Source organism: Periplaneta americana, chromosome 4 (assembly GCF_040183065.1).
Source record: "Periplaneta americana isolate PAMFEO1 chromosome 4, P.americana_PAMFEO1_priV1, whole genome shotgun sequence".
Taxonomy (NCBI): domain Eukaryota; kingdom Metazoa; phylum Arthropoda; class Insecta; order Blattodea; family Blattidae; genus Periplaneta; species Periplaneta americana.
The window spans coordinates 72,571,356-72,585,777 of NC_091120.1; the positions used below are offsets into that span (position 1 = coordinate 72,571,356).

At 34.4% G+C, this 14,422-nt stretch overlaps 1 protein-coding gene across 1 annotated transcript in view; it reads left to right on the plus strand.

Moving 5' to 3' along the window:
* The window catches only part of LOC138697915 (uncharacterized), a 42,751-nt gene that overhangs the window by 9,339 nt on the left and 18,990 nt on the right, over positions 1 to 14,422 (plus strand). The window contains exons 2-5 of the mRNA XM_069823512.1: positions 4,202 to 4,335; positions 7,865 to 7,934; positions 10,617 to 10,702; positions 11,800 to 11,926. Coding sequence (XP_069679613.1) covers positions 4,202 to 4,335; positions 7,865 to 7,934; positions 10,617 to 10,702; positions 11,800 to 11,926 — 417 coding nt within the window. The remainder of the gene's footprint in view (positions 1 to 4,201; positions 4,336 to 7,864; positions 7,935 to 10,616; positions 10,703 to 11,799; positions 11,927 to 14,422) is intronic.

The following is a 14,422-nucleotide window of genomic DNA, read 5'->3' on the forward strand; positions in this document are numbered from 1 at the left end:
GATCAAGGGATTTTGGGGATAATTCAATATTTCCTCTTCTGCCTATCCATCGCCCTGGAATTCTTTGTTCAAGTAATTCACCGCCTCCCTACCATTACGTGTAGCAGCCCGGAGAATAAATTACCATAGCGTAGGCATTGTTATTCAATTGTTTTTATTAGCTTTTGTCTATGATTATTTAATTCATGTTCCCCCAATCTCCATAGTGGTACATTGATATAACGTGGCGTACTGAATTATTACGAGTAATTCTCTATATTACGTACACATAGCCAACAAAAGATCATACATTTGAGGCAGTTTCTAGAAAATAATAATTTATAACTGGTTAAAAATATTATTTTCTTCGCTTTGAGACCTTGCAGAATCCGAAAATTGAAAAATAAGTATATATTTCCATTTAACAGAATCTATTGCAAATAAAAAGAAAGTTTTTGAAAACATATTCAAATATTGTTTCCTGCCACTTGTAACTCTCGTATACATGGTGAACCGTAAGTAATGTCATTAATCTCAAGATATTATTCTTTGAGATATTTCGAACAAAAAAAATTATTTTGCAAGAAATATTTCAAAGCATATTTTGGGAAAGCTACTGAAATAATTCCCAATATGCTCAGTCAATTTAAAACAGTAGTATATTGTGATAATAAGTGATTGAAATAATTTTAGTTTTGTCCTTTAAATGTGAATAAATTTGATCTAAACAAATGTAATTTTTCGTCCTGAAAAAGAAATTTAAAATGTTAAATTTGTTCGGATAAAAATTTGTGCACATTTGAAGGACAAAACTAAAATTCTTTCAATCATGCTTTCTTAAATTAACGGCCATGTTGGCAATTAAATCACTGGCTTACCCAAAACATGCTATGAATTGTTTCACATAAAACTATTTTTTTTCTCTCGAAAAGAAAGCAAGAAAAGAGATATGCCTTGAGGCTTTATAAATCATATTTTTGTTGTTACAGTGAAAAATAACAAATTGAAATAGATTGCAACACAAAATAATATACAAAATAACGTCAAGAAGATGTGAATTACAGTCATGGTCCCTTTGAATGATGCCTGAAAATAGCTATTAATCCTTTGCGTGTTTGTTTTTAAAATAATGTGTTTAATCTGTAAGTACAGTCAGTGTATTGTTATTAGTATCTCTTTGTTGTTACCTATTCCTTTAAAAAGAATGTATTTAATTTGTAATCTTAAGTTATTTTTTCTACTATTCCTTTACTGTACTGTTTACATTTGTTTTTAAATCTTTTGTATTGCCCCTACCATTATATATTGCCCTTCAAGAATTTCGGTATTCGTTAGTTGTAAGTCATTACTTGTGTTATATTTTAATTATTGTAATTGTTCCTGAATCATGTAACTTGTAACCGTAAATCATTGCTTGTAATATCTCTTTATTACTCTTAACTGTTTCATTGTTCATGAATTAAGTATTAATTTGAAAGTGAAAGTGAAACTTTGTTTTATTAATCTACTATTGATTATCTTTTTAAGATCGTGATTTACTCTGAAACGGTTAGACATTCTTGTATACCTTTTATATTGATTATTCCTCAAACATCTCATTAATCTTTAACAGGAGCCATTCCTTCACTAATGTGCATGTTTCTACATAATTCATGTAAATTGTAACTGTGACCACTATTTTATATTATCACTTTACTATTGTTTATTGGTTATAAAATATGTATTTTGATGCCAATTATAACCCTAATATACCTCAGGGTGAAATAGTGTTTGGATAATAAAAAAAAGAAAGCAAAAACGGCAAAATTGTATTGAACTTCTTTGTTTGGAATATCTCAAAGAACAACCCTCGAAAATAATGACATTATTTAGCGTTCACCCTGTAGGTCTATAGTGTTTATCCGTATATTTAAAAATACGAAAGCTATAAACATTATTCACAGGCCTACTTCTTCCTCACCTTGTAGGCTATCTGCGATGATTGTTCCTAGTATGACGGGTGGTCTGGGTGGCATTCGTAATGCTCTCAAGCTTTCTTGACCACGACTAAAGGAGAAGATGGTCAACAACACATCTGACTGCTTTTGCCTCCAGAGATATCCGATTTTCAATTTTATTGAAGGCTGAATGGATCCCAGAGCCTTTATGTAATATGACGAAATGAAAACTTCATCTTCGTCAGAGTTTGGCTCGTAGTTCGTCACTGCGCTAAGGGAGTCAACAAAGATCATATTCCTCTATTTATTGATCACACACTTTGCTTAAATCACTCAGTTCACACCTGTTCCATACATACACAACTCATTTCTACACATTACGGTACATAGTAAACAAGTAATACTTTACATAAAAGATAGAGATTTTATACAGATTGAGTTTAGTTTTGTTTCTGGTATTTTAACTGTATTTAATAAGAACTGTGTTTCTCGCATCGGAATCCATTACTATTAGAGATGGGTCGATACCACAATTTTTCGATATTCGATACACCTGTTTTACAGTTTCGATATTCGACACTCGCAACTCGATAATGCAATTTTCAAAGTGAAAACTGAAAACACATTGTTTGTTGTTTGTTTTGTCAACTGTCCGAAGGCAATAACAACCAAAAATTAAAACACTTCATTCATAGTGTTCTACCCAAGGGTAGGTCTTTCACTGCAAACCCAGAATTCTCCAATTTGTCCTCTTTTCCTCCTTTCTCTTATTCTCCGCATATGATCCATATATCTTAATGTTGTCTATCATCTGATATTTGCTGCAAACGTTTCTCTCGTTCATCATTCCTTCCAATGCATCCTTCAATAAGCAGTTACTTCTTAGCCAGTGGCCCAGTTAATTACTTTTCCCTTCCTGATGAGTCTCCGCATTATTCTCTCTTCATCCACTCTTTCTAACATAGTTTCATTTATTATTTATTCTGTTTGTCCTTTTCACACGCTCCATTCAAATGCTTTCTAGTCGTTCCACTTCACTTCGTCGTAATATCCATGTTTCTGCCCCACACAATGCCACAATCCACACAAAGCACTTCACTAGTCTCTTCTTTAGTTATTGTTCCCGAAGTTCGTAGAAGATGCTACTTTTTCTATTAAAAGCTTCCTTTGTCATTGATATCCTCCTTTTGACTTTCTGGAAGCAGCTCATGTTACTTCTTATGGTACATTCCAAGTCATTGATCGAAATTTCTTGACTCGTTTCCTTGACTCGCAAGTCAACCCCTTAATATACTGTACAAGTAGGGCAGAGGGGTAAGACATGATTTCCCTCCCCTCAGCGGTCTCTTTTCCATTCGAAGTTAAGCAGTTTGGGCATGTTCACTGTCCATCTCTGCACACTGAAAACTTGCAATAGTGAAGGTGTTCCCCGCCTTCTCCCGTTATACCTCTCCTTCTACCTTGCCTTTTGCTCTGTTCTGCGGGCTGTATTTTATATGACGTAATCTCTATCATAAGTATTTGATGCTGTCCAATTTTCTTTTGGAACTGACAAGACTACTTCTTTATTTTTCTTCCGATAACCATAGTCTTCGTCTTGTTTGCATTTATCTTCAGCTCATACTGCTCACAGCCGTCATTTAGCTCCAGTAACATGTCCTTGTCAAATTCCATTTCAGAACGAAAAAGTTACCTTTATTCGGTTAAAATTTCTGCAGATTTAAAGGACAAAACTAAAATTCTTTCAGTCATTTATTGTCGTAATACATAGCTCTCTTGAATTGACTGAATATATTGGGAAATAAGTCAATAGCTTTCCAAAACACTCTATGAAATATTTCATATGAAGCAATTTTTATCTCGAAAACGAAGCAAAAACGACCAAAATTGTATTAACTACACTTTTTTGTTTGAAATATCTCAAAGAATAACCCTCTGAAATTAATGACCTTACTTACGGTTCTCTTTATATGCATATATAATTAAATTTACTGGTTTCCCACGATATTAAAACCGTCCTGTTTCATTAAAGAAACACATAATTCAATATTTTCTTTTAAAATTGTTACTAAACTTCACATTACTATGTTCTGAAGTTTTACCTTACACCTTTCACCAGGGAGCCGCACTAAAGTAATGTGACGAGGGGGGGGGGAGGTGCTCATCGTAAAAAAATATTGAGAAATACTGTTCTACACAATACAGTTCGAATACCTCACGTGGTAGTAAAACACTATGGATAGGAATTGTACAGAAAGCTATGCCAATTCTCTCCTCACTTTCAGTGTTGCAGTGGCGTGCATGCCGCCTCGAGATGCCGCTGGAGGTGCGATGTGTGTCCGTGCGAGAGAACTTCCGCTGCTGTTGCTGCAACTGCAGAGTCAAGACAGGCACGATCATGATCGGCTGGCTACAGCTGGTAAGAGTGCGGCACATTACAAACTGACAGTTTTTAACACCTTGCCTACGTCGGTGTTACAAATCATCCGTATTTATTTCTCTGCGATGTTGTCACTTGTACTGGTTCATTTGTCATTAAGATGTTTTCTATTTCCTGAATAGGCCTACCTGTGCATAATAATAGATTTTGATAATAACAACTATCGAACTTTAAATGCCAATGTCGTCACTAGGGACCGTATTCTGTCCCAGAGCGTACGGAGCTAAGGTTGGCTGTTCATAGACTACGTCGACGTGACGTCATATTGGCGCGTGGCACAAATACTATAATGGAACATTTGCATCTTGCTTGTGCTGCATTTCACATTCTACAGGGCATTTCCGGGCTGGTGTTACAAACTTTCAGGGATGATGGCGAAGGGCACATGTATCAATTTGAGATAAGGAACCCTAGTCCGGAAATGATTGAGTCGAAAGTTATAAGCAAAAACAGTTGTGTGGAAATGGAATTGTAATTTCGCACCACGTGCCCTCCTTCCCTTAACCTTTGGAACAGTCGTGGAAAGATGGTGTGGGCCGGATGTCTCCTACGTGGGTACTTGTCCCGATACAATCTGTGAGCTTGTCTACTGTTTCCATTGACTCATCCGTATTCGAAAATTAGGTCTGCATATTCCGCTCTCGTGTACTCCTCCAATTCACTAGGACTGATCGACTGGACACTGCAACTTGTACACATACACTGCTGTCTACAGACGTGTATATCAGTACCGACCATGTCCGTTACACATTACGCTATCTGCATTGCTTTAGTGTGGTTTCCTGTCCCCACCCCTCAGACAGCGCACTGAATTTAATACTGTAAGTAGACAACGTAAACAACGACAGATGAATACAGTATGTGTAAGATGTACAGATAAATATACATGAATAAGGTGTACAGAGGAATAAAATTATTTCATTTCCACACAACTATTTTTGCTTGTAACTTTCGACTCGGCCATTTCCGGACCAGGGTTCCTCATCACAAATAAATACATGTGACCTTCCCCGTCATCCCTGAAAGTTTGTAACACTAGCCCGGAAACACTCAGTATTCACGATTCAAAACTTGAACTTGGAGACTGTTTAAAATGCATTCTAGTGATAAAGATTGAGCTACGATAACCTTTCCTACAATTTAAATTATTATTTGTTCATTTATTTAATTGATTTATTTTTACTGGTACAGGCAGGATTAAGGCCGAAAAGCCTTCTCTTTCACTCAATCAGTATAAAATACATAAATAACATATATACAGAAAACAATGGAATAAAATAATAATAATAATAATAATAATAATAATAATAATAGTTAATAGTAAGAGCAAAATGTAGATGTGTTTAGTTACATGTAATTCTAAAGAGTTAAAGAAGTACAAATTAGTGTTAAATAAGACAATTTGGATCGAAAGAATTATTAACATAATGAAGGAAAATTTATGCATCAAAAATAAATATTCTTCAAAAGTAATATTTGAAGAAAGATCATATTCTAGAGACGAAAAGCAGTCTTTGTGACAATCGGCTTAGTCAATGTCTGACAGCCGTTTACACTATGTACACTAAAATTCGCTATTCTCACTATTACACAATCATAAAGAATGAAGACTTACATGCTCCAATATTATTTTCACTATTGTACACAATTTGCAAAATAATTAGGCTATATTGTTATGGAATAAAATACATTGCATTACAATATTTAATACGGTACATAAGCTTAATATTGTAAATAATGTTTGATCAACGTAGGAATACATTCTTTATTATAGTGTAAATAGTAAAAGGAGTGTCTTCTAGTGTACATAGTTTAAGTAATTTAAATTGTAAATATTAGTGTAATTGTTAAAGTGGTCCATGTTTTGTCCTGCCCCATTTTACGAAACAAGAGTAGCGTGAGCCGTCAGTCAAATACTTCGCTTGCTAGACGCATGCACATCTATCAGTTATAAACTCCATTAATACTTAATCTTGTACTCTCCTGGAGCAAAGTACCGTTCCTACTCCTCACTATGGTGAGTTATTGTAGATTTTTGTAAACACTTCTTCAGCTATTTCTGACAATACTAACACTGTAATATTTTTGAATTCTTAAACACAATTCCACCTTTTAGTACCAACTTATTTTAAATAATACACGTTCATCCAAATTTATAAATCATAATATTAATTTATTTTACACCGAAACTTCGCTGCTGCTTACGAAGTTGCATTTCAAAATTTTATTAAAGAAACTTTTGTCTGTATTTCTCAGTATACATCTATAAATACACATAAAAAGTATAATTAAAACCCATTTTTTTCCGCAGCTATGTATAAAGTCTAAATGTAATCATTACTAAATAAGCTAGAAAAAGTTTAGGTATTTAATACCACATTTACTTTCACAAACTTGACAAATATCGTTTCACCAACACTAGTACAATATGCATCCTCCTCTATGCATAATTAAGAAAATAACTTAATGTTCCACAATATTACTTTCGGAATACTGAGCTTTTAAGATAAATTACTTATTTACTTACAAATGGCTTTAAGGAACCGAGAAGTTCATTGTCTCCCTCACATAAGCCCGCCATTGGTCCCTATCCTGTGCAAGATTAATCCAGTCTCTATCATCATACCCCACCTCCCTCAAATCCATTTTAATATTATCTTCCCATCTACGTCTCGGCCTCCCCAAAGGTATTTTTCCCTACGGCCACATGCCCTGCCCAACTCAAAAGTCTGGATTTAATGTTCCTAATTATGTCAGGTGAAGAATACAATCCGTGCAGTTCTGCGTTGTGTAACTTTCTCCATTCTCCTGTAACTTCATCGCTCTTAGTCCCAAATATTTTCCTAAGAACCTTATTCTCAAACACCCTTAATCTTTGTTCCTCTCTCAAAGTGAGAGTCCAAGTCTCACAACCATACAGAACAACCGGTAATATAACTGTTTTATAAATTCTAACTTTCAGATTTTTTGACAGCAGACTAATAACAAAAGCTTCTCAACCGAATAATAATAGTTATTTCCCATATTTATTCTGCGTTTAATTTCCTCCCGAGTGTAATTTATATTTGTTGCTGTTGCTTCAAGATATCTGAATTTCTCCACCTCTTCGAAGGATAAATCTGCAATTTTTATAGTTCCATTTCGTACAATATTCTGGTCACGAGACGTAATCAAATGCTTTGTCTTTTCGGGATTTACTTCCAAACTTATTGCTTTACTTGTTTCAAGTAAAATTTCCGTGTTTTTCCTAATCGTTTATGGATTTTCTCCTAACATATTCATGGCATCAGCAAAGACAAGAAGCTGATGTAACCCGTTGAATTTCAAACCCTCTGTGTTTCCTGAACTCTCCTAATGGCATATTCTAGAGCGAAGTTAAATAGTAAAGGTGATAGTGAGATAAATTACACAAATTAAAAATAATTTAAGTCACGGAATCAAAATTTCACAAAATATGGTGTAGTACGTCAAACGAAGAATAATACGTATCCTGTTCTTTCAACCGCAGGACTTGAGCCTCTTCGAACTGCTGCACTGCATCGCATCCCTCGTAGACATAAAAAAATTGTTCCCGGACGGTAAGTTCTCATTGATAAGTCCGAATTAAGAGTACCTAGTTACTTAGTAAGTAAGCATTCCTATCATCTACTCCAATAATTCTGATCTAATTGACCCGTTCCGTTATCATTTTTATAGGAGGTGTCCCAAAATCAATTATCGATTTTGTTGAAAGAGTGATTATACTGGTAATGTTTGTAATGGTTGCTTTAACATTTGCACCATTCACATCGAAACACACTTTCCATCTGTCGGCAGTGGCGCGAAAGTCGTTCTGGAGTATTGTCGGTGATATGGCGACAGCAGCTTATGTAATGCGGTTTCGGAGCTCCAGCAGTGTTTTAATGTATTGAATTGTATTGTATTTATTTACATTCTATAGTATTCGTACATCGCTTCACATCTTGAATATGAAACTTGTCGGAAAAATATAACACTACTTACAAAGTTTTAATTCATAGTCACAGTCTAGTTGAAATATATACCGAAGAAGTTTATAATATACCTACTAGTGTAACATAACAGGTTAGTATCGATACTTAATACAATACAGAAATATTCATACATTGTTGTTCAATGTCATAAATTACAGAATAGAAGGAGTTAGAAATTAGGTACTTCTTTAATTTGGTCCTAAATAATGTTATGTTTTGAGTTTGATTTTTATATCCACAGGGAGGCTATTAAAAATTTTTACTGCCATATAACGCACTCATTTTTGATAGCACGATAGATTTGCTGATGGAATATGAAAGTTATTTTTTATGAATATTTATGCCATGAACTGTTGAATTAGTTACAAATTTTTTACGATTGCATATGAGGAAGTTTATTAATGAAAAAATATAGCCTACTGGCAAGCCATGGGCATTATTTGTAGTTTTTAATGGTCCTACACCATTCTCTAGATTTGACATTAGAAGACGAGAAAAATTAGGTACTTCTTTAATTTGGGCCTAAATAATCTTATGTTTTGAGTTTGATTTTTATATCCACAGGGAGGTTATTAAAAATTTTTAGTTCCATATAACGTACTCCTTTTTGATAGTACGACAGATTTGCTGATGGAGTATGAAAATTATTTTTTATGAATATTTATGCCATGAGCTGTTGAATTAGTTACAAATTTTTCACGATTGCATAAGAGGAAGTTTATTAATGAAAAAAAATATAGCCTACTGACAAGCCATGGACATTATTTGTAATTTTTTTAATGGTCCTACATGATTCTATAGATTTGACACTTACTATTGCTCTAATTGCTCTTTTATGTAGTAGGAATATACTGTTATTATCTATAGAATTTCCCCAGAATATTATTCCAAAACTCATTACCAAGTGGAAGTATGCAAAGTATATTGTTTTTAAGGTATTGACATTTACTATCTCTTGCATAGATCTAATAGCAAATCATGCTGAATTTAGTTTGAGGGTAATTTATTTAATATTATTTTTCCAATTTAACATATTATCGATTTGTAAGCCAAGTGTGATAATGTTTCGGATGAACACACGTCCCTTGATAAATCTCACTCAAAGAAATCACACTCTCTACCAAGTCCTCGTCATGGAAGTAGTGCAGGACCTACAGGCGTTAAGGCTTATTCTTCAGCGTCAACACATTATCCACCGTCAAACGCAGAATGTCCAATTCCCGTGACAAACACCGCACCGATTTTGGACGACTTTCAGTGGACAACCTGATGGCTTCAATGTTGTCGTCGGAGGTTGTTGGATGTCCTTATCCGGGCCCATTGCGAATGTTCCAGTTTAAACCTGTTCAACAAAATGTTTGTTCCTTGAATCCAGCTTTACGGAATCGGCGATGAAATTTCGCCTGAATGTCACCATATGACAACCTCTTCAGCCTCCACATCGCAATAACTAGAACTCTCTGGTATGCTAAACGTGATGAACATATACTTGTTACGACAGAACACATGTTTAGCTGTTGTCACAAAACCAAAGCACGGACTCCAGCATAGATATAGATACACAAAGTACCTGCATTGCACTACCATACACATCTTAATCCCAAACACCTTATTTCTACAAAATCAATATTTAATTTTTGGACACTCTGTATTATGAACGAAATAATACATAAAATTATTAGCATTCCCTGCTCATGAGGTCACTGTGGCGAAAGTTAACCCCTTAAAATAATCCAGGACAAATATCAGACAATGTGAGTTGTAATCATTGTTTGAAACTTTCACGAAGTCCGACATGGTGTGAGATTTTTGGCGTCTACCATAGATACAAAAACATTTCTAACTGAGCGAGTTGGCTCAGACGATAGCATTTGAGACTCGCATTCGGGAGGTTCAGAGTTCAAACCCCATGGCCAACTAATATGACTGAGGTTTTTCATGGTTTCTCTCAGTCACAAAGGCAGATGCCGGATTGGAAATTTACATGCAATGTTTCGTCACTGCCTCAATCACCAATAACATAAACATTAATCAAAATCTATAATCTGTTACATGAACATAAGCCATCTATAAAACCCAATATAAACAGGAACTCAACAATAGTGAAAACGGCCTACACTCACAGATTCTAAACACGCGATATGACCGCAGATGTTAAAGCGTGTATAAATAAACTTAACAAAAAGAAAAAAAAAATCCAAATTTTGGAGCAACGTGTCGGCTCCATCAGCTGTTACTATTTCATAATGCTGTTATTATCACATGCAGACGCACGAGCACCTGTCATCGTCATCCTGCTAGTCATCGGAGTGTGTTTGTGTGTGAACGGCTTGCTGGTATTTAGCGCACGGAGGGTAAGTATCACGCGTGAGTAATATTTAAAGCTTGGAAGTTCCGACCTCCTGTCCTTTTCATGTAGCTAGAGATAGGAGCTTAGTATAAACAAACGCGCGCTTCCGACACGGGGGTGCATTGGGGCCTACTGAAAATGTCATCAGCTAGAATAAGTCAAATTTGGATTCCTATCTGGTGCTATAACTTGCTTAGAAAAATCTGAAGTTAAGTTAGTGGATCAGAGAGACTTAAGTGGCAAGTAACTTATAACTTAGCAAATGTGAATGGGAGAGTGTGGGGAAGGAAACAGCGAAGAAATTGATGCCGATTTTGAACAAAAATCAACTATTTGGTACATTGTCTTCAATAATTGCAGGCGTTCTGTCGGGAGAGAAAATTTCTCTTTGGGAACTGCCAGGGGACTTAGAATCTAAGTTTACTCTAAGTATTCTAGTCTAGATGTGGAAAGGATCTTCTCAATATATAAAGCTTTGTTGGCGGACAATCGGCATTCATTTTCCTTTGGGAATCTAAAAAATGGTGTTAATTGTGCATTACAATTTAGTATTGATGAAATAAACAATCAGTATTTGCCAGAAAAATAAACTAGAAATCGAATAATCAGTAGTGTAGGCTATTGAATAATACTGAAATGTTAACTTCATAAAGTTAATGTTTTCTCTGCTAATTGTATTATTTTATATTAATTTAGGCTTTATCTTTAAATCTGACACAAAATCCAGATATTAAAATAAAATGTTTGTAGTGAAAAATGTTATACGGATTTTTTATGTTATAAATGCATTATTTTTAAAGTGAATTTTTAGTATTTTACAGGGCATTAAAATCCTAGCTCTATTGATAATAGGGCCTAACTATTCATCATGTGAATCATTATTATTATTAACGAAGTTTGAAAATGCAAATAGTTGTTTCAGAAATGGAATTCTGGAAAACTTTCTATAATTCTGTGTTATTACACTTTTAAATTCTTAAAAAAGAAGTCCAAATTCCTAATCTTTTGTTATTTTTCGTTACGTGTAAGAGATAAGAACTGCACTGTCTTCTCTTTAATTGTTCCGATGAAATTCTTTATTTCACTGTGAAACGTTTGCAGGCGATCCCCGTGCTGGCACTGCCCTACCTGCTGCTGGGGCTGATTGCCCTGGCCGTCATGTGCCTCTTCATTTTCAAAGGAGTCACTCATCTCGTGTTACCTCCGCGCGGTATTGCCAACCTATTCGGTAAGTTTGTACTGCAACTCGTTTTCCATTTCTGTCCATAACAATATAATGGACAACTCTGATGAAAGTTTGTGTGTCACGTTCTCATTTCTTGAAACTTTGTCTTAGTCTGTGATGTACTGTAAGCTGCTGTGCTTTCATATAGCAAGTTGTATCCTCTAGTTATCCTTCGATTTGTTTATCGACATCAAATTTTATGTTCTCGAACATCCACTATCGGTTAAATGATGGTTGAAAGTATACTTGGGTGATATGTAAAATGCGCGTTGCATGTAATAGTCATAAATAACGTGAGATCCAACAAGCGGTGGAGTTTCCAGCCGTGCGCACAAGGTCACGAATGGTGTGATAAGATGCGACGGGAAATCCCGCTAGCATCAAACAGCCCAGTTCTGTGGAGTACGAATAGGGTAAAGATGCCTAATTCTGTGATACCCCTAATCCCATGATAAAATTTAAATTGACTGCCATGGAGTTGTGGTCTCTGACATAAGTTTTTGAAATACCTAACAGATGCCAGAAGATTTCAATTCTATTGAACTACCCGCCTTTTGAACAGAAGCAGTCGACTGCAGAAGCTTTTGTTCAGTGAAAGGTAGTTGACCAGTAGGTTTTTCTTTCTCTCGTGACCGCTCCTGAAGAAACATTTTATATTTGACGTAAGGATTAATACAGCATTATAAAAATGATATATTACTGTAGATTATAGTAAGCTAAATCAATGTGTATGATTATTTAAACATTATGAGACAGTAACAATGCCACAGGAGCTTTCCCATTTTCGGATTATTTTCATATTTCTCCTTCCTGACTCACTCGACCAGTGATACCAACGCTAAATTGTGAAAATTAATGTCTATGAAAGGAAATAGTTCGTGGAAATAATAAGAGAAATAAGTTATAGAAAACATTAATTATAATTATAATAAAATAATAGGGCATATATTTAAGTTACCGCTGTTGTTAGGAATATAAATAATGAGAAATAATTGTGTTATAATTCAATTTATTCAAATTAAATTTTGTATTGAATTTAACTTTCAGTTTATTTTATTTATAATATATTAATATGTAATATGTATTCCTGTAGTTACACAAGTATTTTCTATGAAATGTTTCACTTAGGCCCTTTTTATATGTTGTAATTTCTTGTTTAATCCATATTAAAACAATACATCATGGCTTTAATATGTTTTTCCAAATACACGTTTGTTTTCTGAGCAGTTAATGAGGATTATTTTAGTATCACGGAATTAGGATATCACTCACGGAATTAGGAAACCACTATCACGGAATTTGGAGCCCTGTCACGGATTTAGAAGCCACTGTATAACAATGAAGAATTATATATTATATACCAAACTTGTGAAACTGTCAACACTAAATGTTGTAAAAACTGTAGCTAAAGGTCCAAATAACGTCCGTTATGTGTTATTTGAAAAATTTTATTACAATTTTGGCATAAATATAGACTTTATTAAATATGTCACGGAATTAGGCAACCTTACCCTACATTGGTCGCGTGTTCTGTTCATTGTGACATTATTTGTGAGTGGTAGTGTTTGGCAAACAAAGCAACTGAAATGGCTTTCACTGCAGCACAAGGCATTTTTAATGTGTAAGATTTAGACGAGAGAAAGAAAGGTTACAAGAAAATGAACCGATTTTTCAGACAAGAATATCCAGAAACACGATTTCCTTCATAACCATTCGCTTAAAAACTTTGTCATAAGTTGAGATCTATCGGACCTATGTATGATAAAAAGAGGACTGTTGTAAAGAAAAAAAAAACTTACGAAGGTGTTAATGAAGTTCGTAAGTGCAAGAAATATTTGAAAGTGAAGGAGTGGTAACTTTGAGGAATATATTTGAATTTGGTATTGTCATGCTTAATTTATTTATTATTTACTCATTTCGCATATTCCCCTTTTATTAATTAACTAGTCCTACCCGTGCGCTCCGCTGCACCTGTTAGAAATAAATATAAAGTAATTACATAATTAAAATAGGACGTTTGATCCAGGGAACAACTTTTACAACAGCGCAAGATAATCTGCTTCGCTCATTACCCAATTTTTTTGCATTGCATTTATTGCATATATATTTTATGTATTTTAACACGATTCAATTGAGCATAGTTAAAATATGAATTATAAAATAATGGATTGCTAAGCTAACGTACTATTACTGCATACTAAATCAATACACTCTCGTTGTTCGTTAATTCTCTGAGATTAAAATGAGTGTACATAAATATTATTTTAAGAAATACAGAAAACGAATGTACAAAATAGCCTATCAAATTTTCTGTGCATAAGAAGCTATTTTAATCTTACCTGTCCTCGATTTACTCAGACGTTACAGTAATAACATTATAGCAGTATGTCCATCTAGAGAAACTACACTTTCCAATGGTGAAATAATAATTAATTATACAAATCGGTTAATTTAGCTTCCGATATTACTTCATACAAACACAGAAACATTCTTTGTAGG